The sequence below is a fragment of the Podarcis tiliguerta genome (assembly GCF_965153285.1).
Source record: "Podarcis tiliguerta genome assembly, chromosome: 5".
NCBI classification, from domain to species: Eukaryota; Metazoa; Chordata; class Lepidosauria; order Squamata; family Lacertidae; genus Podarcis; species Podarcis tiliguerta.
The window spans coordinates 9763111-9789120 of NC_139538.1; the positions used below are offsets into that span (position 1 = coordinate 9763111).

The 26010-nt window shown below is 44.1% G+C and overlaps 1 protein-coding gene across 1 annotated transcript in view; it reads right to left on the bottom strand.

Annotated features, from left to right (window-relative positions):
• Positions 1-26010, bottom strand: part of LOC310678420 (uncharacterized protein) — a 456546-nt gene that overhangs the window by 95963 nt on the left and 334573 nt on the right. The window contains exon 8 of the mRNA XM_083442374.1: positions 11402-11711. Coding sequence (XP_083298500.1) covers positions 11402-11711 — 310 coding nt within the window. The remainder of the gene's footprint in view (positions 1-11401; positions 11712-26010) is intronic.

The window sequence follows — 26010 nt, forward strand, 5'->3', positions numbered from 1 at the left end:
CATTCATTTCCCCCATCCGCCAATGGTAGGATACAGACATTCTCTAAAGAGAGGCCTGGAGAGCGACGTTTTAATCTGAATGGATTTAAAATTCGTTGCCTTTGGTATAATTTATGGAAATGAAATAAACAGCCCCCTCCCAATGTTTCACAGCGACGGAGTGTTAAGGCGGGGGGAGAGTTACTGTTATGAGCTTATTAAGAAGAGGTGTTGAATGTTTTAATGCCTCGGACTTGTATTTACTTTCTTTCTGATCTAAACTACCACTTAAGTCAGCAAAGGCTGGCATATCCCGACGTGTGTGTGAGTGTGTTCGGCTGCAGGGGAGGGGGGGTCATATATTTTTATTAGTACGATTATTGGTTTGTCTTTGCTCAGTCTTAACTTACCAAGTTATCTTGTCTTCAGGAGATGGAAAGATTACGGCCCCCTGTTTTATGTTATTTTATTTGGTCCTGAGCTGCAAATAGAGGTTTAACTTGCAGCAATTAGGCGGGAGCTAGCCAAGCATCTTACTATTATGATGCTCGTTAAAAACCCTTCTTTTCTACATCTGCATTTGAGTGTGTTCTCCTGTACTCTTAATCTTCTTATGGAAATGAAGGCGAGCGGCAGGGAACCAGCGGAGACTTAGAGAATGTCCTTGTTAGGATGGAATTTCTCAGCATTGTTAATTAGCAGAGTTTGACGACCACCAGTATTGGGGTGGGGTGGGGGTGGGGGCTCTGTTTAACCACTCACAGACCCTTTGGCTAGGAAGGACCGAGTTCTTTTCTTTATTTAATGTTGTAATTTGAAGGGGGAGGGGACTCTGAAAAGAGCCTCCTGTTTGACAGTTAGGGGCTAAGAGAATTTTTATCTCCCTGTGAAATAATTACTGCCTTGATAACTCAATTGTCTGCCAAATGTCAACCTGTGACCTCAAAAGTTTTTATTTTATTGCCCCCAAAGATTTCTTTTTAAATAACAAATGTAACGAGTACACAAATACTCTCCCTGTACTCTTTGACTTGCTTGAATACATTTTTCAAAAACCCTATTTTAACATGGTTCTTTAAAACAAAGTAGTCGCCAACTACTGCAAATTCTAGTTATTTCAAAAAGTCACAAGAAAAATGAGTGTGCTGATGAATTTCGGTGGAGGGAGGGGTAAGAAATAGTTCCAGGTCCAATAAATCTGTTGGAAAGAAGGGCCCTCCATAGTAGATAGTACATTCAAGAAAGAAATGTTTTGTTTTCACTTTTGAAACTATATTGACAGTTATATATTAAAACTCATCATTGACTGCCAAAAATTCAGACCACCACTCAAATAATGGAATGTCATGCTGTCTTTGAAAGCTAGACACCTTAAAAGCTAGATAAACAAGAAAATGCATCCCTAGAGACTGTTCAGAACTAACTGTAATAAGTAATTTAATATATCATGTAATATAGGATAATATATGTATTTGGTTCATCACTTGGGAGTTATTGTACAATATTATTCATCTTGTATGAACTACCATGTAAGTCAATAGTTATATACAGTTATATTATATAGAAATAATCCACATTATTAGGACAGCTATATCTTTTTATTATTATTGAATTTATACACCGCCCTATACCCAGAGGTCTCATATTATATTCCATCCCAGCCATATGCTAGTATGATCCTATCTATGTTATGCTAGACATAGGCTTATAATATGAGCAACACCAATACTTTTGTTTGTTTGTTTAGTAGCATTCTGAATATGCTCCTAGCATGTGGACTTCCCTTATGTTAAGAAACATTCCCTTCTAGAATAAAGGAGAATTCCACTCAGGACTGATTTAAAGTAAACTCGACGTTTTTTCCTATATATTGGTTATGGATTCCTAGATAGCACAATTAACGCAACACCCACACCAATAACCGTGAAAGTGGGACTTTTTTGGGTAGTTGGAGAAAGAGAAAAGGGAGGTGGTGAAAAATGATGTACGTTATTTTATTTCATTTCATTTTTAGAAACCCAGTTTACGGTGCTCACAGTTAATTAATAAGAAATCGTGTGTGTGTGAATACACATTTCAAAATATGTAAACGAGTGGATTCAGTCTTTAAAATTAATTTTATAATAGTTAAAAATCGCTTATTACTTTGAAATTGCTACCTGAAGGTGTTTAAACTGCTTTGGCTCTTTGTCCAGCAAGCCACCCGATTGTCACTCTCAGATGCAGTATTATGTTTCTTAGGGGGAGGGGGCGACACTGATTCCTCACTAAACCCAACTCTGCCCCATAAGTCGTCAGACTCTCAGATTGTCTCCCCTCCTTTTACCTCCAACAACCGAAAGAAGGCAGGTCAAGGTTTTTGCAGGTAATTCTTTAGTCTTAACTACCATTAATGACATTATTATATAAGAAAGGAGTATTTCTTTTCTCTCGGTAGTGAGAGAGCCTTGACCGAACTGCCACCCGCGCTCTTCCAGGTTGTCCTACATTTACACACAAACACGCGGTTTCAGATGAAGGACCCCAAAACAAAATAAGATAATAAAAACAAGGTAACAAAAACCAAATCTCCTTAATGAATTCGTCGACCTCAATGGGTACGATGCGACCACCTCTCCCTCTAAAACAACGGGGGTTTTGTTTTGGTTTTTTGCTTGTTCTTAAAGAAGTTGTTGGGTATATCCGGGTAGTACTGAAAACAGCGGAGAGGATAGCAAACCACCTGTTAGAGTGATTGGATGAAATGTCACCGGGCTGAAATGTCCCCTTAATTCCAAAGGGGCTACTCTAGAGTAAGGAGCTTGACGAGTGCATCCTGTAGGTTGGCCTGCGAGCGCTCCAATTGGAGAACAGCCTTTACCAAAGGTGTCGTGGGTTTTGAAGACGCTCGAACTCAGGAGGAAAGGGAGAAACGTGCTTGGCAAACCCTCACAGTGATCAACTCCCGCCCGGAAACCTATGTCCCCACTGTGGAAGGATGTGTGGATCCAGAATTGGCCTCCATAGTCACTTACGGACTCACTGTTAAGACCGTTATCATGGAAGACAATCTTACTCGACAACGAGTGATTGAAGAAGGAGGAGGAGGAGGAGGAGGAGGAGGCCAGGAAACCAAGGCTTCCATTCATAATGAATGAATTTGTAATAGCCACCAACCCGCATCCCAGACCCCACAAACTAGGCGCATAAGATCGCATATTTGTATCCCGCCTCAAGTCACCCAAATTAAATTCCACTCTCAGTTGCTTATCTGCAAATACTGATCGGAATTTCCATTTCTCTTGCTGGTAAAGGTAGGCGTGATCACCCCTTAACTATCCTGATACTGAGCAAGATTTTTACCCCCACTTCTTCACACGTTCTCTTTAAAGTAAATTGCACTGTGTTGCGGTTGAGCTTACTTTCAAATCAAGTAGCTTTAGGATCGCAGCCATGGAAAGTAAGCCCCATTCAGTTCGGTGGGAATTTAGAGGGAACGTCTTTAGGATTGGGCTCCTCGAGATACCTTGAGGAGCCCAATCCTAAACACGTTCCCTCTAAAGAATATTACTAATCTGCATCAGACGATCTCGCAGTAAATGCTGCAAAGAGGATTACAATCCTCCCTCCACTCCTAAAAATGCATTGATAGGCAGAGAACAAAGCTAACTCCTTTGCCCCTCTTTGACCACCCTGAATATGGGCAGGGTGGTTAATGCCTATTCAGGGGCACCTAAATCCTCCTTATCTTGTCTGCGCCTTTGCACCAACATCCTAAATAGGCGTCCTGGAAATAAATTCCATAGGATCCAGCGGAGACTAACTTCCAAGTGGTGTGTTTAGACGCAGCTGGCGTCTTTAAAAACCCTCGTAATTACACTTCTGCTTCGACACCCCACTCCAATACTACTCTATCCCCCATTCTCTCCTTCTTCCGAATAAATGTGATCACACCCTTGCTTTAAAATAAGCGCCCCAGAATCTTGAAAATAAATGCGACATTCCAGGACCGCTAAATCAAGACTCTTTCGGTGCGCTGCGCTGCACCTTTAATCGGAAGTCGAAGTCTCACAGCGCAGAGCAAAGCGTTTTTTCAAGGAAAGCGTGGATAGCTTGCAAGTGACAGCATCGACGCCGTTCCACTTCATAATACGTGTTTTCGTGCTTAAGGTGCCACAAGAATCTCGGCTGATTTTGCGGCAACAACCTAACAGGTCCCCCTTTGGGAAAGGGCGCGCAGAGCGCAGCCTCCGTGATCTCCCGTCAGGATCACTTTTGCCTGACGGTTTTTAACAAGCAAACTTTCTTTCCCACTGAAACTTGCTAAATTCCTGTTTAACAGGATTGCAGTCCTATGCACACTCACGTGGCAAGAAGGTCCTCCGATTCATTACTTGGAGGAAATCCCCATTCCTTTCAACAACATGTCAAAAGTAAGATTGTACTAGCTGAGTACAATCTCATCCTCACACCCTCAACAACCAAACGCTTCATGGCGGCAACCCAGAGGAGTGTCAGATGGAAGTAAATTCTGTGGAATGCAGTTCTAGCTAATGTGCTTCGGACCAGAATTTACTCGGAAGTAAATCCTATTGATGTCAATAAGCCATATCCAAGCAAATGCAGTTGAGGTCAAAGTACTTCTTCAGCGGAAATACTTGAATCCGTTTCTAGAAAACTGTAGGTACATTACATTAATAGTAAATGTGTTCAAGGTCGGACGGCCTGTCACTACTGCTGCAGATTTACTACTCCGGGATTAGTACTGTGATACAATCACATGAATGTTTCAATAATTATAATGGGACTTCTAGTCAAGCAGTACTGCCGAGTCCGGGTTTTAACTCAGTTTAAATCCATCCGGGTCGGGGAACAAGCTGCTGGTGTCACTGAAGTCAAGAGCTGCATTCCTGCAAAAATGCTGCGCCGATCCCATGGACTTCAACAGGATTTAAGCTGCCCAACTGTGCGCAGAGCTGCAACTAATGAAACAGAGATGGACGCGTGTCTCGGGGACAATGTCAACTCTGCAAAACTGCCTCCAGCTTTCTGGGGGGAAAGCTGCCGCAATCCCAAGCACATCCGTTGCGCAAAAGAACCCCCATTTTACTTTATGGGGCTTCAAGAAACAGCTTTGGGCTGCTGTGTAACTCTAACTGAAAATTGTGGGACTCTGCTTTCCAGAAAAGCGTTCAGAGTGGTGGGGTATCTTAACTGGGCTGTGTCAGTTCTGCAGGGCCAGGGGTCCGCGGGGGGGGGGGGGGAGGGAGAAACTCTCCAAGCAGTTCCGGAGCAGGACTTTTAAATAATTTTGTGTTTGTGTCTATGGAATGAACTTCCTTCCCATTTTAAGAAATGGCCTAAAGATCAGAGCACGTCGATCTGAATCCAAAGAGGCAATTTTCTTTCCCTATTCCAGACAGGGCTGACAGCGAAGAAGTTCTTGAAAGCTTCTTATTTTTTGCAACCTCGGAATGCCAATGGCGGACACTGGAAAGAAGGGGTCGCGGGTGGTACTGAGACTACCAGCACACCTGATCTACAAGGGCTCAAGGCAAGCAGCGAATATTACCAAGTAAAAATATTAACATAAAGGAGAAAACGTGATAATCTCTGAGTAGGCTTTGTTATGAAATACCTCCTAATTCATTTGCTTCACGATTCACTCTCGATATCAACCCTAATGAAGGGCTGATCTACACTCACTTCACTAAATACTGTAATGTGGAGCTCACTGATTGATCTGGCAGACAAGAAGAGGCTTCTCCGGCCGTTGTGATTCGCAGTGTCAATAATCCCCTCTGGATCGAGCCCAGAGACAACCGACCTCATGTAAATGCGCCTAGGCTGCAGAAGGACTGGGGTGTTTCTTTGAATATTTAGTGAGAGGTCACTTCATAAGTTTTTCAGCCTAGAAAACAAGGTGGCAAGGCCAAGAGAAAATACTGGAAAGCCATCCTTCCTGGAATCCCAGAGAGTCTAATCTAGGAACCTTTATTTTAGTGTTATTTTGGACTTTTGCTTTCATATTCCACCTTCATTCCAAGGAGCTCAGGGTGACGTATATGGCTCTTCCCCTCTCCATATTATCTTCGCAACAATCCTGTGAGGTCCCTTTGGCTAAGTCGCTAAGGGATGGTGGCTGGCCCAAGGTCACCCAGTCAGCTTCATAGCTGAATGGGAATTTGAACCCTAGTCTCGTCCAACACCCTAACCACCACACCACACTGGCACATCTGCAAATGTGTTAAGGAAAACTCAGCTGGAGAGGCCTTGGGAAGACTGAGCTCCCACGTACGTTATTTTGAGTCACTGCTGTGGGGTGACTCTAGAGATGTGTTACAGGTGTGCTTGCTCCGCGGTCTAAAAATGGCAAGCTCGAACCTGAGGAATTAGTTCTTAACAGAAACGCTTGTCCAGATGTGAACTTGCCCTCAACGTCGTCATCTGAGGTCCTGCTCAAACAGATGACACACCTTCGGGGGTTAGGCCAGTGGCGACCAGGAAAAGGTTTGTTATTCTGTAATTGTTGCCGTTTCATTATTGGATAGATCAAGTGGTTGCATGGATTGCAGCTTGTTTTGATTCGGATGCTATTGTCTGAGAGCAGCCATGAAAGTTTAGCAGTGGGGAGGCGAAGTATATTTTAATTCTTATGTAACTATCCGCATATAAAGAAGAATTCACACTCAGGATGGATGCAGACAGATGGATAGAGAAACGGGCAAGGAACGCCTAGATGCATTTTTACTACAGGTAAAAATAAAAGCCTGCCTATCTGAATGAGAATTTCCTGGGAGTCATACCTAACGCAAGCTACATTTGTCGCTTCCACGTTATTTGCTTGGGTCAGGGTGGTAGGCTTAACCACTTTCAGTCGAAATGTTCCTGCTTAACTGGTGTGAAATGGGACTCTTTGCAGCAGGGCCCTCCAGAGGGTGTGGATGGACGCTCCATCCTAAAGCTTTTAAAACGGTACATTTTACATGGAGGTTCAAGCAAATGTTAAGAAAGGTTCCGGACAGAAGCATCACGGGATCCGGTGGTTTATATATGGGGTTACATATGGCACTCTGTATGAATAAGACTGATATCCTCTTACATATAATACTGTATGTACATTCGAATACAGAATGCGCACAGACCCTCAAATCCGTTGCTAGGAAGGGATCTCTTTGGGCCGCCGCTCTTCCTTCCAGGCTCCTGCAGCTGCAAGGGCGTTTGGGGTATGGACTTCTGTTTCGCTGAAGGATTCTGAAGCCGTGCTGCTTGCCCTCTCAGTTTCCTTTCCAAGGAGGAAAGCGTCCATACCTCGGTCGCGAATTGCCTCTGGCCGCTTCCTAGAGGACCTCTACAAGGGAAACCTTTTCGCTTCTCAAAGCAGAGCGTTTTCACAAGGGAGACAAAAGACTCCGGGTTGCGATGAAGAAGCTGCTTTGCTTCAGCTCCTCGTGGCTTTGTTTGTTTGTTTTGACCGCGGCACCTCTGAAGAGCTCGGTGGAATCTTATCCTTGCCCGATTACTTTTCACACCGGAAACGGGCAAGGACCCTAGAAGTTGGGCCTAGGGCTTGCCTAGGACGACCCTCTGGAGGTTTATTCAATCACACCCAGTTCAATGGGCTTGACAGTGTACCTATGACCGCAGTCGAGGACGCAAGCCACGTTCCAGGGCGATGCTGCCATTGAAGTGAATGAGTCTGGTTTGCCACCGTTGAAGGCACTTTTTTCTCACCTGCCCCCTCTAAACTCTGTTCGGCTCATATCAAAATAAATACCACCTCCACACAAAGCCCCCCACCCAATGCACCTAACTCCCCACACAGTACTTCTCACTTTGGAAACTTTGGGAAACTGAGGGACGACAACTTTCCCGGATCATGAGGTCATACAGAGGTGGTTTCATTAAAAACCAGCAGCAAGAGAATTTGATTTGGGAGGGAGGCGGCTTGAGACAGAACATGATGATGAAGAATGAAATTTTAGGGATTCATTCCTACACATCCTTCTCTGGGAGCAAGTCCCATGGAACTCAGTGGCTCTTACTTTTGAGTAGATATGGATAGGTTCATACAGCCAGCCTTATTGTTGGGATGTAGCTTCAAATGAAATAAAGAGGACCTGTTTTCAAGTAGCAGCGTTTATATTACCAATATTTGAGGGTGGGGGATCAGACCCATTAGGATTAAGAAGCAGTTATTCAGAAGCAAGTGCCAATGATGGCCTTTACCCAGTAAAAGTTGTGACCCTGGTTTTGTGCCACATTCTCCCTTTAGATGTTTATGGATGTGATTGCAGGCTGTTTGCTTGTTGTTGTTTTTTTACTTTTTACTGACTGTAGTTTTAATTTTTACCCATCTGTTCCTGTCAGCAACTTTGAGCACGTGTTCCAAAGGCTGCACAATTTAAAACAAATGAGTAGGAGTTCTCAGGATTGTGACCTCTGTCTATTGACTAGAAGCTACAAACACAAACACCAGACGTCTAACTCTTCTAGATAATTTTACATGAGGGAAAGAGGTGAATCTGAACAATTTTATTTTGCTTTATTATTATTATTATTATTATTATTATTATTATTAAATTTTACCAATGTGTTTCCAGATAACGTTGACAAGAAAATTATCCCGGGGGGGGGGGGAGATGCTGAAACATTCTCTTCAGAAAGATATACAAAAATATTATTTTGACTGGCAACTTGTTAAGTTTTATGACTCTAATATTTAAAATCTTATTTCAAAAGAAACCTGTTGGCTGGATCCCCCACCCCCAGGAGAGTCTCCAAATATCAGCAAAGAAGTTTCATTATAACTGCAGCTTTTTAAACTATCTCCAGTTATGTTGATTCTGTTGTTTTAGAAGTCCAGCATATGGGCTTTTAATTATTTCCAAATTAAACATATGCCACGATGCCATACTTTTTTTTCTTTCTCTCTTTTAAAAAAGAAGATACTTTTTATTTAAAAAAGGGGGGGAGTTGGAATTATTTTAAAATTATATATATATGTTACTTTCTTTCTTTTTTTTTAAAGGCCTCTTATGAATTGAAGGAGGACTTTAAAAACTCAAGAAAGAAGCATTTCACCCCCTTTAAGTAGGGGTCTGGGTTGGATCCTCGAAATGCTCACTGATGTTGAAAAGGAAACTTTTGCAAGCGCAGTGTGTGGTAGGTACGTCCCTTTTCTATTCTTTGATTTTAATTGCTAGCCTATTTTATCTTGTTAAGTTTGCTAAACTGTATGTGCAAGACACAGAACCCAACACCCAAGAACAAGGTTATTGCTCTACGTAGGACTGGCGCTGTGGCCAACAGGGGGCGCTCAGACATCCAGCTCAGCCCCCGCCTCTCATCTAAGCCCATCACAACCCCGGAAGAAGCGGGTACAAGCTTGCAAGCTTAGCAGGGTCGAGTACAGATCTTTAGTCCTCATGGATAAAAAGAGATTAAAGGCTAACTTCCGTCTCTCTCCCTCTCTTTCTTTCTCTCCCCCCCCCCCTTTTTGGTATCAATTTTAACCAACTACAAAAATGTAGAGCTTTTATCCTTTGATGTCTCTCTAGAAAGAAACTGTTACATCAGCTGAGAAATTACATCGTTTGCAGAGCCAACAAATCTAACATGAAGTGGGGGAAATAATTTAATTAATAAATGATCTTCCTTAGAGGCACTTAAAAAAAAGAAGCAGCCTGATCTTTGCCTCCCCTTTTTCTTTCCACCCCGCACCCCACATCACCAGTGCAGTCCGTTCTCGCTGACTGTCGCTGCATCAGATTGAATGTATCAAACAAAAATAAATATCTGCACATTAAACTCTCTTCTCCTTCTGCATTTGTGGGCGATCTTTCTATTAAGGCTTGCATTTCTTTTCCATTCGAACCTATCTTATTTTATTTTATTTTTTAAAATTACTAGAGAGTGCCCGAGAGAAAAGCCAAATCATTAGAGGGGAGAGCAAAACAAGCTAAGAATTAAATACGAAGTCACACATTGTAGCTGGACCCATTTATGATGGAAAGGCTAAATAAAATTGCAACAGCAACCCCCCCTCTTTTTTTCTTTTCTTTTTTTAAAGCCTCTTCACCTGTATTTAAATAGCACGTCTTTAATTACAGCGGTCGGGGATGTATGAGGCTGAAATGAAATTAGCAGTCATTACCAGGCCCTTTAACTCCGTGGTGCTTTTGATCAGCGCTAAATTAGCTTCCCAGTCCTAACAAAGGCTCTATAGCAAGCAGTGGGCTGTAAATAAGACAGCTCGACCTGCCCTCAACACCTTTCCTCTTGTCAATCACAGCTCCGTCATTCAACCCAAGATTAACCTTTATCTATCAAATGCTTTTTAAAAAAAATAATGAAAAAGAAATAGAGGGAAAATCCAAAACACTCACAACTTCGTAAGGGGAGCTACCTCCTTTTTAAAATTAAAACGGGGGGGGGGTGTCCTGAATTATAATTAGCCTCTTTTTTTTTTTTGCATTGTCAGGCGTTCGGTAAGGCTTTTTGTGAAGGCATTGCAGTGCCAGTGAGGGAAACCCCCCCTTTCTTTTTCAAGGGGGCTGCAAATCGATAACGAAAGTTGGGGGTGGGGAAGAGAGGCAGAGAAACAGCTGACACCCCCCCACCCCTCCGTGTGTTTAAACTAAAGGCTGATCTTCATTTTACCATTAGGGGGCGCGAGAGAGCAAGCGCGAGCCTCGGCAGCTGGTACCGTACAACACCTTGCAGATTTCAGGTAATGCATCTTCCCCGATTTCCCTCTTCCTTCCTTCCTTCCTTCCCTCCTCTCCTCCCACCCCCGGCTCCTGCCTGCACATCTCCCTTCATTAACCCGTTTCCCGGAAACTCAACGTGCGCGGTGTCATAGATTCAGATAGGGCACGGGCAGATCGTCCCCGATAGTTTGGTGTCTTCATCATTTTTTTTAAATAAATCGGTTTGGCTCAACTAAATCTCTTTTTTTAATTGCCAAATTGCGTTTACGGGAAAACACACGCACAACAACAAGGCTTCTCCGGACTTCCCGCTCTAATAGGGGCAAACCTTTTTAAAGAAAACTCCCCACACAATTAAGCAATACACGGCTCTTTCGCTCTCAAACCCAAACAAGAAGGAAGGAAGGAAGGAAGGAAGGAAGGAAGGAAGGAAGGAAGGAAGGAAGGAAGGAAGGAAGGAAAGAAAGGGGAGGACAATTATTTTATTTTTCCAGTAACTGTACTTTTCAGTCCAAAAAGGGGAGGGTGGGGGGAAGAAGCGGAAGGGAGAGAGTGAGAAACGTTAAGTATTTGCAAAGTGCAACGCTCTTTTCCTGACGGCTGGATCACAGGAGGTGTGTATATTTCCCAGATCTAATTCCAACCCCCCCCCCCCCGCCCCTCAAGTCTCGGAGAAGGCAAGTAAAAGCAGAGACTGGCAGTGCATGTCAAAGTTGGTGCAAGTTACTTACAGGTTTCTGCCACTCCACTTTGGGCTCTCGGCTCGGAGGGCGTTTGATTGGCAGAAGGAAGACAAAGTCCGCGGGGGCTCCTCCGTCCCAGCTCGGCCTCCTCGGGGGCTTGGAGCACTTTCCCCCGGACGGCGGCACTTGCGGATGCTCGGAGGCTCCTCTCTCGCGCCCCCCACCCCCGCCAGCCCCCGCGCTCCAGCCTTCCTCTTCTTCTCCAGCCAGAGTGAATCCAGTTCCGTTTTTCTTCCCCCGGCAACCCGGGTTGCCTACACATCCTTCAAATCCTAGTCCTAGCTTTAAACTGCAGCCCCTGGAACAAGGGGGGAGAGGGAGAAAGAGAGAGGGAGAGAGAGAGAGAGAGAGAGGGAGACAGGGAGAGAGGAAAATCGTTTATGGTATGGCTTAAAAAATCCAAATGGCTGATTTTGTGTGTGTGTGAGTGTGTGTGTTATAAGAATGCACCCACAACAACAAAAAAGTCAATTCTCCGTCTCTTTCTCTCTCCTCCTCTCTCTCCCTCAACCCCCCCCCTCCGTCCGCAGAGGAGAATAAGAATAAAGAATAAAAGCTTTATATTTTTGCAGTGGGTATTCAAAGATAATTTGATGCTATTGTTTCTGCTACAGATGGTTCTTTTTAATACAATAACAGTGCGCTTTGTGCATGCCACACACAATACAAATCGAAAAGCGTTTTCCTGAATAACCATTTTGTTCTCATTTGTATAGGGGCAACAAAAGGCGCCGTGAAGTAATGGGGATTCTGTTTATTGAAGCCACAGAATAGGGGCTTGATAAAGATTTAGGTTTGGTTGCCCCCCCCCCCGCTCCCGCCCAATGGAGGCACACAAATGGAAAAGGACTTCGCAAGACCTAGCCTCTCTCCTATTATTATTATTATTATTATTATTATTATTATTGCTATAGATCTATTTCTTTTTAAAGATGGGGGCTTGTGTCTCCCGCTCGGGTCTTAATCGGCCCTAACATCTGTTTATTTCAATGGGGCGGTGGTAGTAGTTGGGGGGTGGTATCCATTGCTTAAAAGGAAAAAGGGAAATTAGAATTACAGAAGAGGGCATGAGAAGGGTATTATTGGATATGCAATACTGAAGTGGACCACACATTTGTACACATTTGTGCGTGCGTGTCTATGCCCTGGTTCCCCCCCCCCCCGCAGGGTTTCAACAGATCCTCCAGTCCAAGCTGCGTGACCAAGGAAGAGACGCTTGCCTCTCTCTCCACCCCCAGATCAGTCCGATCCAGCTCCACAAAAAGTTTTCTTTAGACAATCCCACAAGCAAATGACAGTCAATAGAACCTAATGGCGACACTTTCAAGGACCTCGGTTTAATTGGGCTGTAGATCAAGCTAAAACATTCGCCACTCGAAAAGGCTATCTTCACATCTAATCTCTGCAACGCAGGGCACCTACTCTGAGAGTATTCAAGCTTTTCCCCACCCGGCTCGTTCCCTCTCCGGTCCTGCTCAGCCTTCAGCCCCGACGCTGCTGCGAATCAACGCGCTTCCTTTCCTTCTGCACCAACGTCACGTCTGAAGGGTCCCTCCCACATAAGTTTAACACGCATCTCTGCTCCGTCAAGATTACTCGTCCTTTTAAGCGCCCCTAACCTCTCCAGAATGGATTCGATTCACAAGAACGTTTACACAGGATGAGTTCATCCGTGACACTTCCCCTCAGCACTACTTGGGTCCCCCCCCCTGCGGGGGCGATTCGGATCCCGGCGATTCGTCCCCAGCTCCCAGCACACACTGGCAGAGCGAGGAGGCACATGAAAAGGACACCGGATTGTGATCCGGGGCATGCAATCCCTAGCAAAGCAGCCTCCAGAAGGAAGAAGGCGTTGTTTCCATATATTTCAACTCGAATCGGTGCTAAAAGTTAAACTGGATAATTTTAAGTCTCAGCTTTGTCACATGAGCACGACTGTTTTCCCCCCTCTCCGGTGGAGACACCTACCCACCCTCGTTCGTTATTTGCCACGAATAAATTAGCAGCGCTAATTGGGGCGACGGGAGATGCCCGGTTGTCGACGGGGAGGGGCCACCTTTCTCGGATTCCTGGGAAAGGAGGCGCACGAGGCGCAGAAATCCTCCCCACTCCAACGCCTTTAGCAAACCGAGTTGCGGGCGCTTGCTTCGCACGGGAGGAAGGAGGCGTCCATTGGCCGAAGAGGAGCGCTTAGAGACAATGGGAGCGCGGCGGGGAAGTTTGGGTGCGGGGCTCTGTGTTCCTCTACCTTTCTCTAGGAATTGATGCTCCGGTCCGAGCCGCTTCTGTAACCCTGTCCTGACCGTAACCTACCTCCGTGACTTTTTAACCTTGGGGTGGGGGGTGGGGAGGAGTGCCACTCTTTAATTAGTTTTCCCACATCCCACTCCCCCTCTTCCAGCATATAAAATGCGCTTCCCCCTTGCAGTCTTCACTTTTCCTTTTTAATCCCCCCTCCCATTATTGGTTTAGAGGCCGCATCTTGGAAAGTCACCTAATAAGGGATTATTGGGGAATTAGAAGTGACACGCGCCAAAGCCAGCCCCTCCCCACACCACTTCGGGCGGAACAGGCGCCCGGAGAGCGGCATTTCCCACAGCACGTGTCTCGCCTTGCCCCAATCCTTTCCCCTTCCCTCGGCTTGTTCAGAGCAAGCAAGAGGGGCCGTGCGAGACCAGGAACCGTGTTCCAGAGGTCGTGGGAAAGATGTTCGGCGTCTGTGCCTGAAGATATAGAGCCAATCTTTAATAGGGCGTGTATACTCCGAGATTGTTCCTGGAACCTGCAGCCACATAAACCAAAGTAATGGGATATGAGGACAATCGTTTTCCTGATCTCAAGCCCCATTACCTGGAATTAAGGTTCGTTGAAATCAACAGAACCATAAGTTGATATTTTCTGAGAGGAGGGGCGAGATACGGTATCTCACTCCTAGCTGAAACAAGGAGGCGAAACTCGACCAACTCCACTTTTCTTTCTCTTAGACTCAAATAATACTATTCATAATAACCCACATTTAAGCAGGAAGGGAAAAGGACGCTGCTTCACTTCGGCTTAGCAGATTTGTGGATCGCAGCGCCAGAGCTTCTTTCATTTAGTCCCGCAGATTTCAGTAGGAGTTATTGGGCTTAACGGTTCGTAGCACTTTTCCGAAGAGACGGTGGCAATTCTCCCATACCCTCGCACCCCATTCTTACGCTTTCCGCCGCCCTCCTCACTTTTTTGCCTTGCCCCTTTCTTCTGAAGATTCATTGCGCTGGCTCTTCATTTTTGAAAGACCATTTAAAGCAGAGAGAATAGCGGGGATTATTACCCACGTCTTTTAAAACGAGCCTAAGGGTGAAGTATAAATTAATTATATGACGCACCCCACCACCCTGACCCCATAAGCTTGTTTAACTTGACAGCCAGTCCCTCGATTGCAACCGATCTTGCTTGTCGAGCTGCCACCGTCGCCTCTGCGCGCTCACACGGGGAGTCAATCCATCTATCCCAGAATAAGCAGCGCGCCGGAGGACCGTCCGCGCCGCAAGGACTCAGGCGTCCGGGCTGCAGCCTTAACGCTCTGGGCCAAAGGCGGTCCGCAAAGCAGTTAAGCTGAAATGCTCCTTTAGGCTGCCCCCTCCTCGCTCTGTATAGATGGCGATTCTGATGGGGGTCATGACTTCCAATCCTCATCTCACGGGAGGAGCTCCCAAGGGATTGCCTGGGGAGGAACGGTGGGTCTGGGCGTCTGAAGGTAACGCACACGGCTTTACGCACGCGGGCTGTTGGCCTTCACTGGGCCGTGGATCGGGAATATGCCGAGATCCTGCTACCACCACCACGATCGAGTCGAAGGAGGCTGCCGGAGAGGGGAGTTCGCCCTGTGTTCAAGAGATTTATTCCCAGTTTTCCAACACCGTCCGGAAGTATCACCACATAGTGGATGGCCGCCGAACTAGCTGCAGAGTTCGTGTTACGCTCCGAACTACAAGCTATCAAATTACAAACTACAAACAGCTATCCCAAATCTTGCCTCAATCTGGACCTCAGTCTATAGCTGGGTGGAGCTTTCGACTTCCTAAGAGGCATAGTTTTTGAAATAGGAAGAATAACCCTGATTGGTAACAAAGATTTACAAATGGTACTTACTAGAAAGAAACGTAGGGACCTGGGGATAGCGACAAGCCCATTGTTCCAGGAGTGTTATGAGAAACAGAGTAAAATCACGCAATACCTTTTACATACAAGGGACAACGAGAATGGAAATGGAAACGGGCAAAAGATGGCTGAGATGGTTGAGTTGAAGCAGGATGAGGCTCTTCCTTTTCCCTCTGCTGCTCAAGATCACTCAACCTTCTCTAGAGGAATACAGGACACGGAGAATAACAACCAAAATAGAAATACAATGAGCCTGGCCCATGAAATAGTCTTGGCTGAGGTATTATCTTCAGAGCTACAGGAAGAAACCCGAAACTCCCAGAAATCCCAGACTTCATCTATGGGCTCCCAGACGGAAAACAATGACTGCTATCCTCAGGACTGGCTGCTCTCTATAAATCTGGATCTGGCAGCTATGAAAAAATACTTAACAATAACAAATGGGCTGCTTCTGACATTAGTGGAAAATTATCCCCTCCAAGCTAAAGGCTCAGAATTTCATGGTGTCAATCCACCAACCACCCCTCAAGAGCCAGAATATACAAAGCAACCAGCGACCAGCAAGTGCACACAAGGATCAGCAGCGGAAAATCATTTACAACAAGGAAAGGACATAGGGTTGTATGTATCTGTCCCTAAAACTGAATTTCCTATTGAAGTAAATCAAAAGAAGCGAGGCATCAGTAAGAGATCCCATAAGAAGAAAGCTGAAATTAAAAAGAAAAGTAAGAACATAAAAATTGCAAGGAAATCTGTTATAAACCGGCGTGCATGTAAAGTATGCTGGAAAAGACTATATAAGCTGATCCCAACAAAATCAAAAACAAACTCTAACAAACCTGCTATACATGGCAGCAGAGAGAACAACAGTGTGGATCCAGGAAAAAAGATCCAGCTGAAGTCTTTGAAAGAAACATCATCGCTGCCTAACAAAACAAGTGAGGAAACGGAATCACTACCCGGGTGCTCTATGCTGAAACCCCAAGGATCCATAAATATTAAAGAAGACTCACCCCATACCATTGATTATGGCAGATCTCAAGATGAGCCAGTAGCAGGGCAAGACTTGCCCCAGGATAAAGGATGGAAACTGATGTTGGCAGATAGGAAGTTAGCATTTCTTAACTACCCGAAGCCAAAGGGCTTCCTTACACAGGAAGAACGCTCGGTGCATTTTGTGAATACTTTAGATGATATGCTGCCAGGGAAAATAAAATTAAAGGACATTACCTCAGTAGATTTCATATTCTACAATGGATACTCTCTGCGAGTGATTGCCTCCTTCAAAGATCAAATCTTGGCTAAATATATATATAGATCAAGACATTTGCTGTTAAAGAAAAGGATAACGGTAACAAGATTCTTTGAAAACAGCACATGTTTGAAATTGTTCCCTGATGAGTTTACGACAGCTGAGATAAGATTTTCTTGTAAACCAAAGGAGGAGAGAGGACACTCAAAAGACAAACTGGAACATACTGAGCAAGGGTCCTTGAAACTAAGACAGGAGATGAGACTGCCTAATGAGGGGACGGATAACTTCTATCCAGAAGAAAAGGCATTAATAAATCAGTTTGGATTGTTGCCTTCCCTTGCCCAATCTGAGATCTTGAGAAGATTGGAGACCCTTAGAAATAAGCTAACAGAGATGAATGCTCAGGAAAAAGTAAGAGAGGAAGAACCGGCAACGGACCAATTAAAGAAAGAGAACCTCTCTGAAAAAGCCAAGACAGACCCCATGAAAGATTACTCTTATAATACCTCTGCAATTGCAGAGATAAACCTGTTAACAACAGATCTAACACAGTGCGCAAGGGACAAACTACCATCTAAGAAGGAAACCATCCTTATGGCAACCATGAAAGACTACCTTTATAATACCTCTGCAGCTGCAGAGATAAACCCGACAGCAACAGATCTAACACAGTGCGTAAGGGACAGCAACAATCTACCATCTAAGAAGGAAACCATCCCTATGACAACCACAACGCGCTCTTGGACCAGCATGAGATACCTGGATGAGGATGAACTTGGTATCAGTCAAATAGAACACCTCAAGGTAGATTCGCCAAAAAAAGGAGTTCTGATCACTAATGTTAGCACGCTGCACCCTTCAATTGACTCCATTGAGTACCTGGGCGACAATACATCTATGGACATTGCCAAAATGAATGAAATCCAACTAACAGATAAAAAGATAGGCCCAAAAAATCTCTTAAAGGCAAATTGACTAAGATCAATGTTTGGCAAGACAACGTGCAACCTTGCCTTGCTAACTTGGAATATTGCAGGTTGGCAAAAGAGGGTTTCTGACCAATCCTTTGCTAAATACATCCAGAGACATGACATTGTGTTTCTCCAGGAGACCTGGAGCACAAGTGAAGTGGAGCTAAATGGTTTTTCTGCGTTCTCCCTCCCAGGTCTTTTAAGTACTAGAGGGGGGCGAGTTAAAGGTGGGTTAGTTACCCTAATCTCAACAAGGCTAAGGGCCATATTTAAAAAACTAGACCCACTAGACCATCTGGCCACAGCTGTGCAAGTACAGTGGAGAACCCACAGCTTGCTGCTGATTAACGTATACCTACCCCCACAAAGAGAGAAAAGATTGATAAGAAACAATTGGGCTCAGTTAGAACAGTATCTTGACAAACTATCAAATCAATTTCCTGATGCCTCTGTAGTGGTGGCAGGCGACCTAAATGCCAGAACTGGACAATCTGATGAGGCTTTGTATGCCCATTTCCACGAAACAGTCCCCATTATAGAGGAAACCCACCCAATACCAGCTAGAGTCTCAAAGGATAAAGGCTGCAATTATGCCGGCTTATGCCTACTACACTTGGTCAACAAGTTGGACTTGGTTATACTAAATGGCCGTACAGAGGGGGAGAAGGTCGGAGAATTCACATTTATATCTAACAATGGCGCCTCCACAATTGACTATATAATCGTGTCGTATGATCTTCAAAACAAAGTTCTGGAATGCAAAGTGGAGGAGCGCTTAGACAGTGACCATCTGCCATTAAGTGCACTCGTAGCTGCGGGAAAGGATTTATCCTGCGCTGAGAAAATCGAGCATTCGAGCCCTACAGCTTTGGAGCTCAGATATTCGCGTATCAGATGGACAGATGAACTGCATAAGGAAATTTCAAGTAGGCTATGCTCAAAGAAATTCCTTACTAAGAGAGAAAACCTCTTAACTTCCTCTAGCCATGAACTAAAGATAAATTTATTTCAGGAGTTAATTTCACTCCTTCAAGATTCCCTGAAGGAAAAAAGGAACAGGCCAAGTAGGCAATCTTCAGTATATAAAAACTCCAAACCCTGGTTTGATCAAGAATGTCAGGACATGAAGCTAAACTTACTGAAAAAATACAAGAATTATAGATCTGCCAATTTACCCCAACTCCCCACGGGCTGGCTTGAAGATAAACGAAACTATAAAATTCTGATCAAAAACAAAAAACTCCTGGCACAGAAAAGAGAATGGAAATGCCTAATAGATGCATCCAGAGAGAGAGATTCGGCCACCTTCTGGAGACTGGTAGCAAATGGAGTGCGATCTACTTCCTCAGAAGTGGAGTATACTATACCTGCAGGGACTTGGGAGGCATTTTTCCAATCTTTATATCCAGCTCTGCCTTTGACACAGCCACTAATACAGTGTGCGGCAGGTGATGAGTGGCCCCCGGTGTCGGTTGCGGAGATTAGGAGGCTTATTCAGGCACTCAAACATAGAAAAGCCCCGGGAGCAGATAATATCTCTCCTGAGCTTCTCAAAGCCAATATTGACTGGTGGGCCCCAGTCCTTGCCACCCTTTTCACCAGCATAGATCAAACAGCAATAATACCAGAGGACTGGGGATTGGCAATCATCGTTCCCATATTTAAGAAAGGCTGTAAACTTGATCCAGCCAATTACAGACCAATCAGTCTCTTAAGCATCATCAGCAAACTTTATGCAACTCACTTACGTGAAAAGTTTGCGGACTGGCTGGAACAGGAGCACGTCTTAAAGGAAGCCCAGGCTGGTTTCAGGGCACATAGATCAACTCTAGACCAAGGACTGGTATTGCAACATCTAGTGGAGAAATACACCTCAAAGAAAGGAGGCTCTCTCTATGTAGCCTTTATAGATTTCAAATCAGCTTTCGATTCGATACCCCGGCACAGACTTTGGGAAAAATTAAATGCCACAAACATCGATAGACGTCTTTTGCTTCTTATCCGTAGACTACATGAAAATACTCGGATCCGTGTTAGATGCGACCGTTATGGGAACCTATCAAAGGAAATCCAAAGTTTCCATGGTGTCAAGCAAGGCTGTGTTCTTGCCCCTATTCTATTCAACTTCTATATAAACTCCTTAGTCGGAAAGATGGAGGAAGCAAGTACTCATTCCCCAAACCTAAACAATATACCAATCCCAGTCCTTTTGTACGCAGATGATGCGGCACTTATTTCCTTCTCTTGTGTGGGTCTAAGAAAACTTTTACGAGCTCTTACAGAGTACTGCGAAGCTGAACACCTAATAATAAATTACACTAAATCAAAAATTATGGTGTTCCCCAAGAGAAAACTCCGACATAAATGGAAAATTAATAACCAACCTATTGAGCAAGTAACATCTTTTAGATATCTTGGAATAATTTTTGATGAGAAGGGATCTTGGTGCCATCAGATTAAGAATTCCATTGTAAATGCGCAAAGATCTTTTAGAGCTATCATAAGATTCTTTTACAGAAAAGGAGGTCAATATGTTCCTGCCGCCTCCCAGGTCTTTGTTGCAAAAATACTTCCACAACTGATGTATGGCACCCAGATATTTAATTGCCAAAAACTCAAGTCCCTGGAATCTGTACAAACTAAATTTTACCGCTCCCTACTAGGGTTACCTACCTGTGTCTCCAACACTGCCATTAGGCTGGAGGTAGGTCAACTCCCTATTAATGCCAGGATATGGATCCTGAAGATTCACTTCTGGCTAAAACTCATATTTTTCCCAGTGGGAGTGGCTCCATTGACTTTACTAGACCCGTTCCAGTCTAAATGGAGATTGTCGCTTTATGAAAAATTGAAGGGCCTGGGGCTTTCCCCACAGGAACTTATAGCCGCAGGTTTTGAAAAGGCTAAAATGATGGTGAGCCAGCGAATAGGAGATATAGAGCTTCAGGACCATATGAGCAAGATAGATAAATATCCAGCTATCCAAGATTATGGAAAAGGGTTTAATCTAACCCCATATCTGCTGGATCTACAAATCGCAAAATATAGGCGGGCGTTTACCCTTACCAGATTTGATGTACTGCCATCTGCCTTACTAAAGGGCAGATACGAGGGCACACCCTATGCCGAACGAGTTTGCCCATGTGGTCTGAAGGAGGCGGAAACGGCTTCACATGTGTTGTTACACTGCGACCTCTACGGGGATATCAGGTCACTGTTTATCTCCCCTATCGTTCAGAAATTCCCAGGTCGATCTGAATCTCAGCGGCTGAAAATCCTACTAGGAGATAAAAACCCAGAAGTAACACTGAAAGTGGCCAAGTTTTCTGCGGCCGCGATCAAGCGGAGGGCATTAGTTGTAAAAAAGTAAAAGATCTGACCCTTGGACAAGCCCCCCCCCTTTTTTAAAGTCTACACATATATTGTAGCGCATATATGAGTATATATGTGCGTGTGTGTGGGTGTGTGTGCATATGTGTATTGTTTTTATGTATAATTTTACAACTTTTAATTGACACCATCATTCCCTCGTAAACTACTGTTGTTTTTATGCTTTTTTCTTTTCTTCTGGTCTATGACCGTAATAAACTTATTCATTCATTCATTCATTCATTCACCACCACGATCAATGATCACTAATCCGGTTTAGTTAATACTAACTGATCCCCAATCCCTTGCTTCAGCGATGGAAATGCAGATGAAGAGAGGAGTCTCTTCTAACAGGATCTGAAAATGGGGTCCCTTAAAGTGGAAGAGCAGAAACAGGGACTTCCGCCAAACAGAAAAGCGCCCCGCAAACTTTGTGGAGAGTCGCGATTGGCCAGGAAATAAAGGAACCCGCCATCACGATTCCCTTCTTATCTCAGGAGGATATTTACAGGCGCTCCAGCTCTAATACTGTCGGTAATGTGTAAATAACACAGAAATCAAACACAAATAATGCATATAAAGGACCCGGCTTGCCTAATTCGGCTCAACAGTTGTAGATGGGTCTGCCACAGAGTTCTTCTCGGTTGGCGTCTCTCTGTGCCTGTTTAGATGTCTAAAAGTTATAGGAAACGGGTTGCTGACCGCATAATCAGAACATAAAAGAGAGTGAGAGATGAGTATCTTAATAGCTATCAAGGCATGTTTTGTGTACGTGTATGCACGCAGAGCTTTCTCTAGAAAGGCAGACTGATAATCCTATACCACTATGTCACTTTCAAACAACGTGATCCCCAAACTGGTTCAGGCGAAGCAATACACGGATTAGGAACCAAATTGGCTCCAATGTCTGCTTCTAACAGCCTGATCCACATCTTGGTTCCTCCTCTCCGGACTCAAGCCACGACAGTTGTATTGCACAAGGCAGAATCATTAACGTAGTCAGGACTTTTCCATTGGAATGTGCATCTCAGGCAGAACGCACTTTACCGCCACAGTTTGTTTCGTTTCGTTTATTATTACATCTTATATCCTAACTGACCTCCCAAAAGCACAAGGTGGCCACACCCTTCTTTTACCCGCCTCCCGTTTTATCCGCTAAGTGCTTCGGCTTAATTGATTTGTGGATCGCGGTGGAACAATCTTAAGAACAGATGGGGTCGGGACGACGACAATCAAGGTCGTTCCGCAATCTATATCCATCTTTTTCAGGCTCCTAAACTAAAAATTGGCCGGTCTAAAGCTTGTGAGTCTTGAAAGTTTCTTTTCCGAATCTCGTTTATCCAACAAGTTCCAAAAAGGCTGCCGCTCCCTCTTCGCCTCTGGGCCACTTCCATCCACAGCCAGGTTCAGAAGATGCACTTAAATTATGCTAAATTTAATGGGAGCCAAAGGCTTAAGTTCAAGGACCGGGGATGACTGATTTTAGTTATTAGGGACGCCTGCGGGTAAAGGAAGAGGCAACTGTATCTCTGCCCAACTTCCAGAGCTAAAGAAGAGAAATGTTCACTCGGAGTTGATATTCTTTTTCTTATACAGTAATAACGTCTGTATCTAATTAAGTGGGCTTATCAGGAGCCAAAATGATTTTACTTTATTTTTTTTAATAAATAAATTCCCATCTGTTGAGTACTGTGAATTTTCCTTCACCTCCGTCTGAACTTCTCCGGAAATATATTAATTATATAATCTAGACCAGATATGTTTGTCCTGAATTAACCCAACACAAATAACGTTTTGGATCTTAAAAAGACTGTCCTGGCACAATCCATTCATATAGACAGACTTCCAAGGAGAAATGAAGTTTCACAGGAAATTTCATTAACATATTTCACCTGGAGGTGAAGTCCCATTTAAATCGATTTACTTCCCCGTAAATGGGTGTCTGTGCTGCGTACAAATTTACCGTAAGTTGAGATCGCTTCTATTCACCGACACGTATAAGTTCATTCATCTAGCAACACGACGGAATAATTCGCATTGGAGGAGATTTAAATCTCATTGAAGTCAATCAGACCACAGCTCAGTCTGTGGCCGAGTAAAGCGAAAGTACTTCGATTACACCAGGGTTTCAGGTTTTACCTTTTTATCACGTCAATGCACTAACCACACACTAAAACCACTTACTCTGGAGGAAGCCCATTGACATAAAAATTATTTCGGAGTAAAGATATTGTGGCTCACAGCAATTGGATCTGAAAGGTACCAATAGGATTATGGATCGGGTTATCTACACAGTTTTAATGCGTGACTTCAGTTTAATTAGGCTGAGAACCGGATAACCACGTTTATGGAAGAGAATTTTGGCATCCTATGTAACACCCTTGTCATCGCATCCGGCAATGATTGAGCTCAGTTGTAGCCGCAAGACCGGTTACCCGCCCAACGGCAGGATCGGACTCCGGAGTCCGCAACAGCCCGATTCTAAACACAGCAGAATTAGAAGTCAATTTCCATGGCGATCAATTGGTCTGACTTCCAAGTAAACGTCTTTGGGGTGAGGAGGCAAAACCTGTGGGCATCATTTCTCTACAGCCGGAGCAGCAACTGCTACAGATTTCTCCAGCAAACGTCTACGCAGGAGCTGCGCTGTCCATGGAAGTTGCCCCTAAAACTACCGCTCAGCAAGAGGAATTAACTCATCTTATACTGCGCCACTTGAAACGGATAAGCCGGTGTGTGCGTGCGCCCCGGGGTGGGTCGCAGTCCTCCTCTGAAAGCCCTCCGCCCTAAAGCATTTCAAGACACACAGGTACCAACTACCAAAGTGTTGCGAAGGTTCGGGAAATGACAACTGGCAATCGGAAACTCTCTTGCTTAAGCCCCGCTTAAAGCCAGCTGGGCTTGCACAAGAAGAACGCCCCGGTGGATTGGGCCCCAAGTCCTTTCCGGATAGTATTTTTAATTCTGAGTTCTCACATATCTAGGTTAGAACAGCCGTGTGCAGAAAAGTCTGCGCCTCGCAGCTTCCACCCATAGCCTACAGCCACATTATCCAGACAAGACAAACCTTGCCTCCTCGGAGATGCGGCTTCTTGAGCTTCCACCCAAGTGGAAGTTTTGCTCAGCCGAGAGTCCTGTGCTCTACGCGCCGGGAGGCAGGAAATATGTCACCAGGCGTTTCCACACTTGCTACTCAAAACAATTATTATTATTATTATTATTATTATTATTATTATTATTATTATTATTTGCATTACCATATTTCAAATCTAAAATCTGCAACTGCTAGAAAGTATAATGGATGTCCTTTCTAATCTGCATTAGCAGCAATTTGGGTGCTTTCACACCAGGCTTAAACTGGTTTGTGCTTAAAAACTTTACATTGGCTAGAAGGAACACTTGATTTCTCAACCCACATGAACGGCATTCCCGTGTTTTGGCACCTGAGGCTTAAGTGATCTTCTAGCTAGCCCCTATTCATGTATTTATGCCAACCTCTAATCACTGTTAATGTAGGAGAGAACGTGGAGGAGAGACATTTGTAATGCTAATGAGCATTCTGGCCAATGCTGGCTTTACATATACTCTGGCTAATGCCTAAGAAACTGAGCTGCGAACAACAACAACAAAAACCCACGTTTTAACCTCTCCATGAACTCAATAGCTCCTTTGGCAAGATCAACTCTGCACCCACACTACTGGGATAACAGCAGAAAGAGCTTTCCTTATGAGGTTGTTTCAATATATATGAATACCTTTGAACACTCGAAAGTGTTAAATAAATAACAAAGACATTTGTAATGCTGGTTGAATTAACAGTCATTCTAAGCCATACATGTGAAATTACCCCCCGTGAAATCACAAACTGCAGAAGGGGCTCAGATGTGCTTTTTGACTGTTGAGCGATATCCTGCACGGCAGCCACTGCTTAGCTGAACACCCAGGAATATGTTTCCCTTCCTTGATACACTTTTACAATTCGCAGTCAAAGGATTTATGGAGTGGTCAAAAACGGGTTTTCTTTTTGTAAAAGATTTACAGAAGGGTATGTATGAAACCAAGGAATGGTACTACTTATTCTGAATCAATCAATCAATCAATCAATCAATCAATCAATCTAGATCTTAAGAATTCCTTAGCATCCTATCTTAAGGCAATAAGGACCATTTGCTATTACAGTATCTCTCTCTCTCTCTCTCTCTCTCTCTCTCTCTCTCTCTCTGTGTGTGTGTGTGTGTGTGTCTGTGTGTGTGAACATTTCACAAAACAACCTTCCCCAAAGTATAGATTTTGACAAGTTTATACAGAAGGATAGGAAGATGATGCTTAAAATATCACTGAATAAACTCGTGATGAGTAGTTTTGGTAGTACAGTTCTTACATTTCCTCCTGAAATTCTTCCTCTAAAAATATTTCCTGTATTCCACACCCATTATCTCTTCAACAGAGAAAGGGTTAGCATTAAAACCTCTCCCCATTAAACATTTCCCCCATAACAAGGCTGGAACTTGGTTTTAGTCTGCTTGCTGCCACTGCTATCGCCTCACACCACAGCCAATGGAGGCTGAAAGAAACCTTTCAGAATTAAGACGGCTGGCAATTGTAGTGCATTACATATATTATAATGTGAAAAGTATTGTGTATCTTTCCACCATTAAGGGAGGCTGAGAGGTTTTAAAGTTTTCAAATTAAAGTGCAGCTTATCACAGGGAAAATGTTTCTGCTGACACACACTTGGTGGGTCAATCACACACCCCTAATGCTTCCTACAATTTCCATAAATTGCTCCCCCGCCTCCACCTCCCAATTTTCTGTCTTTTACAGGTAGATAAGACAAACTGACCCACCACTGAATTATT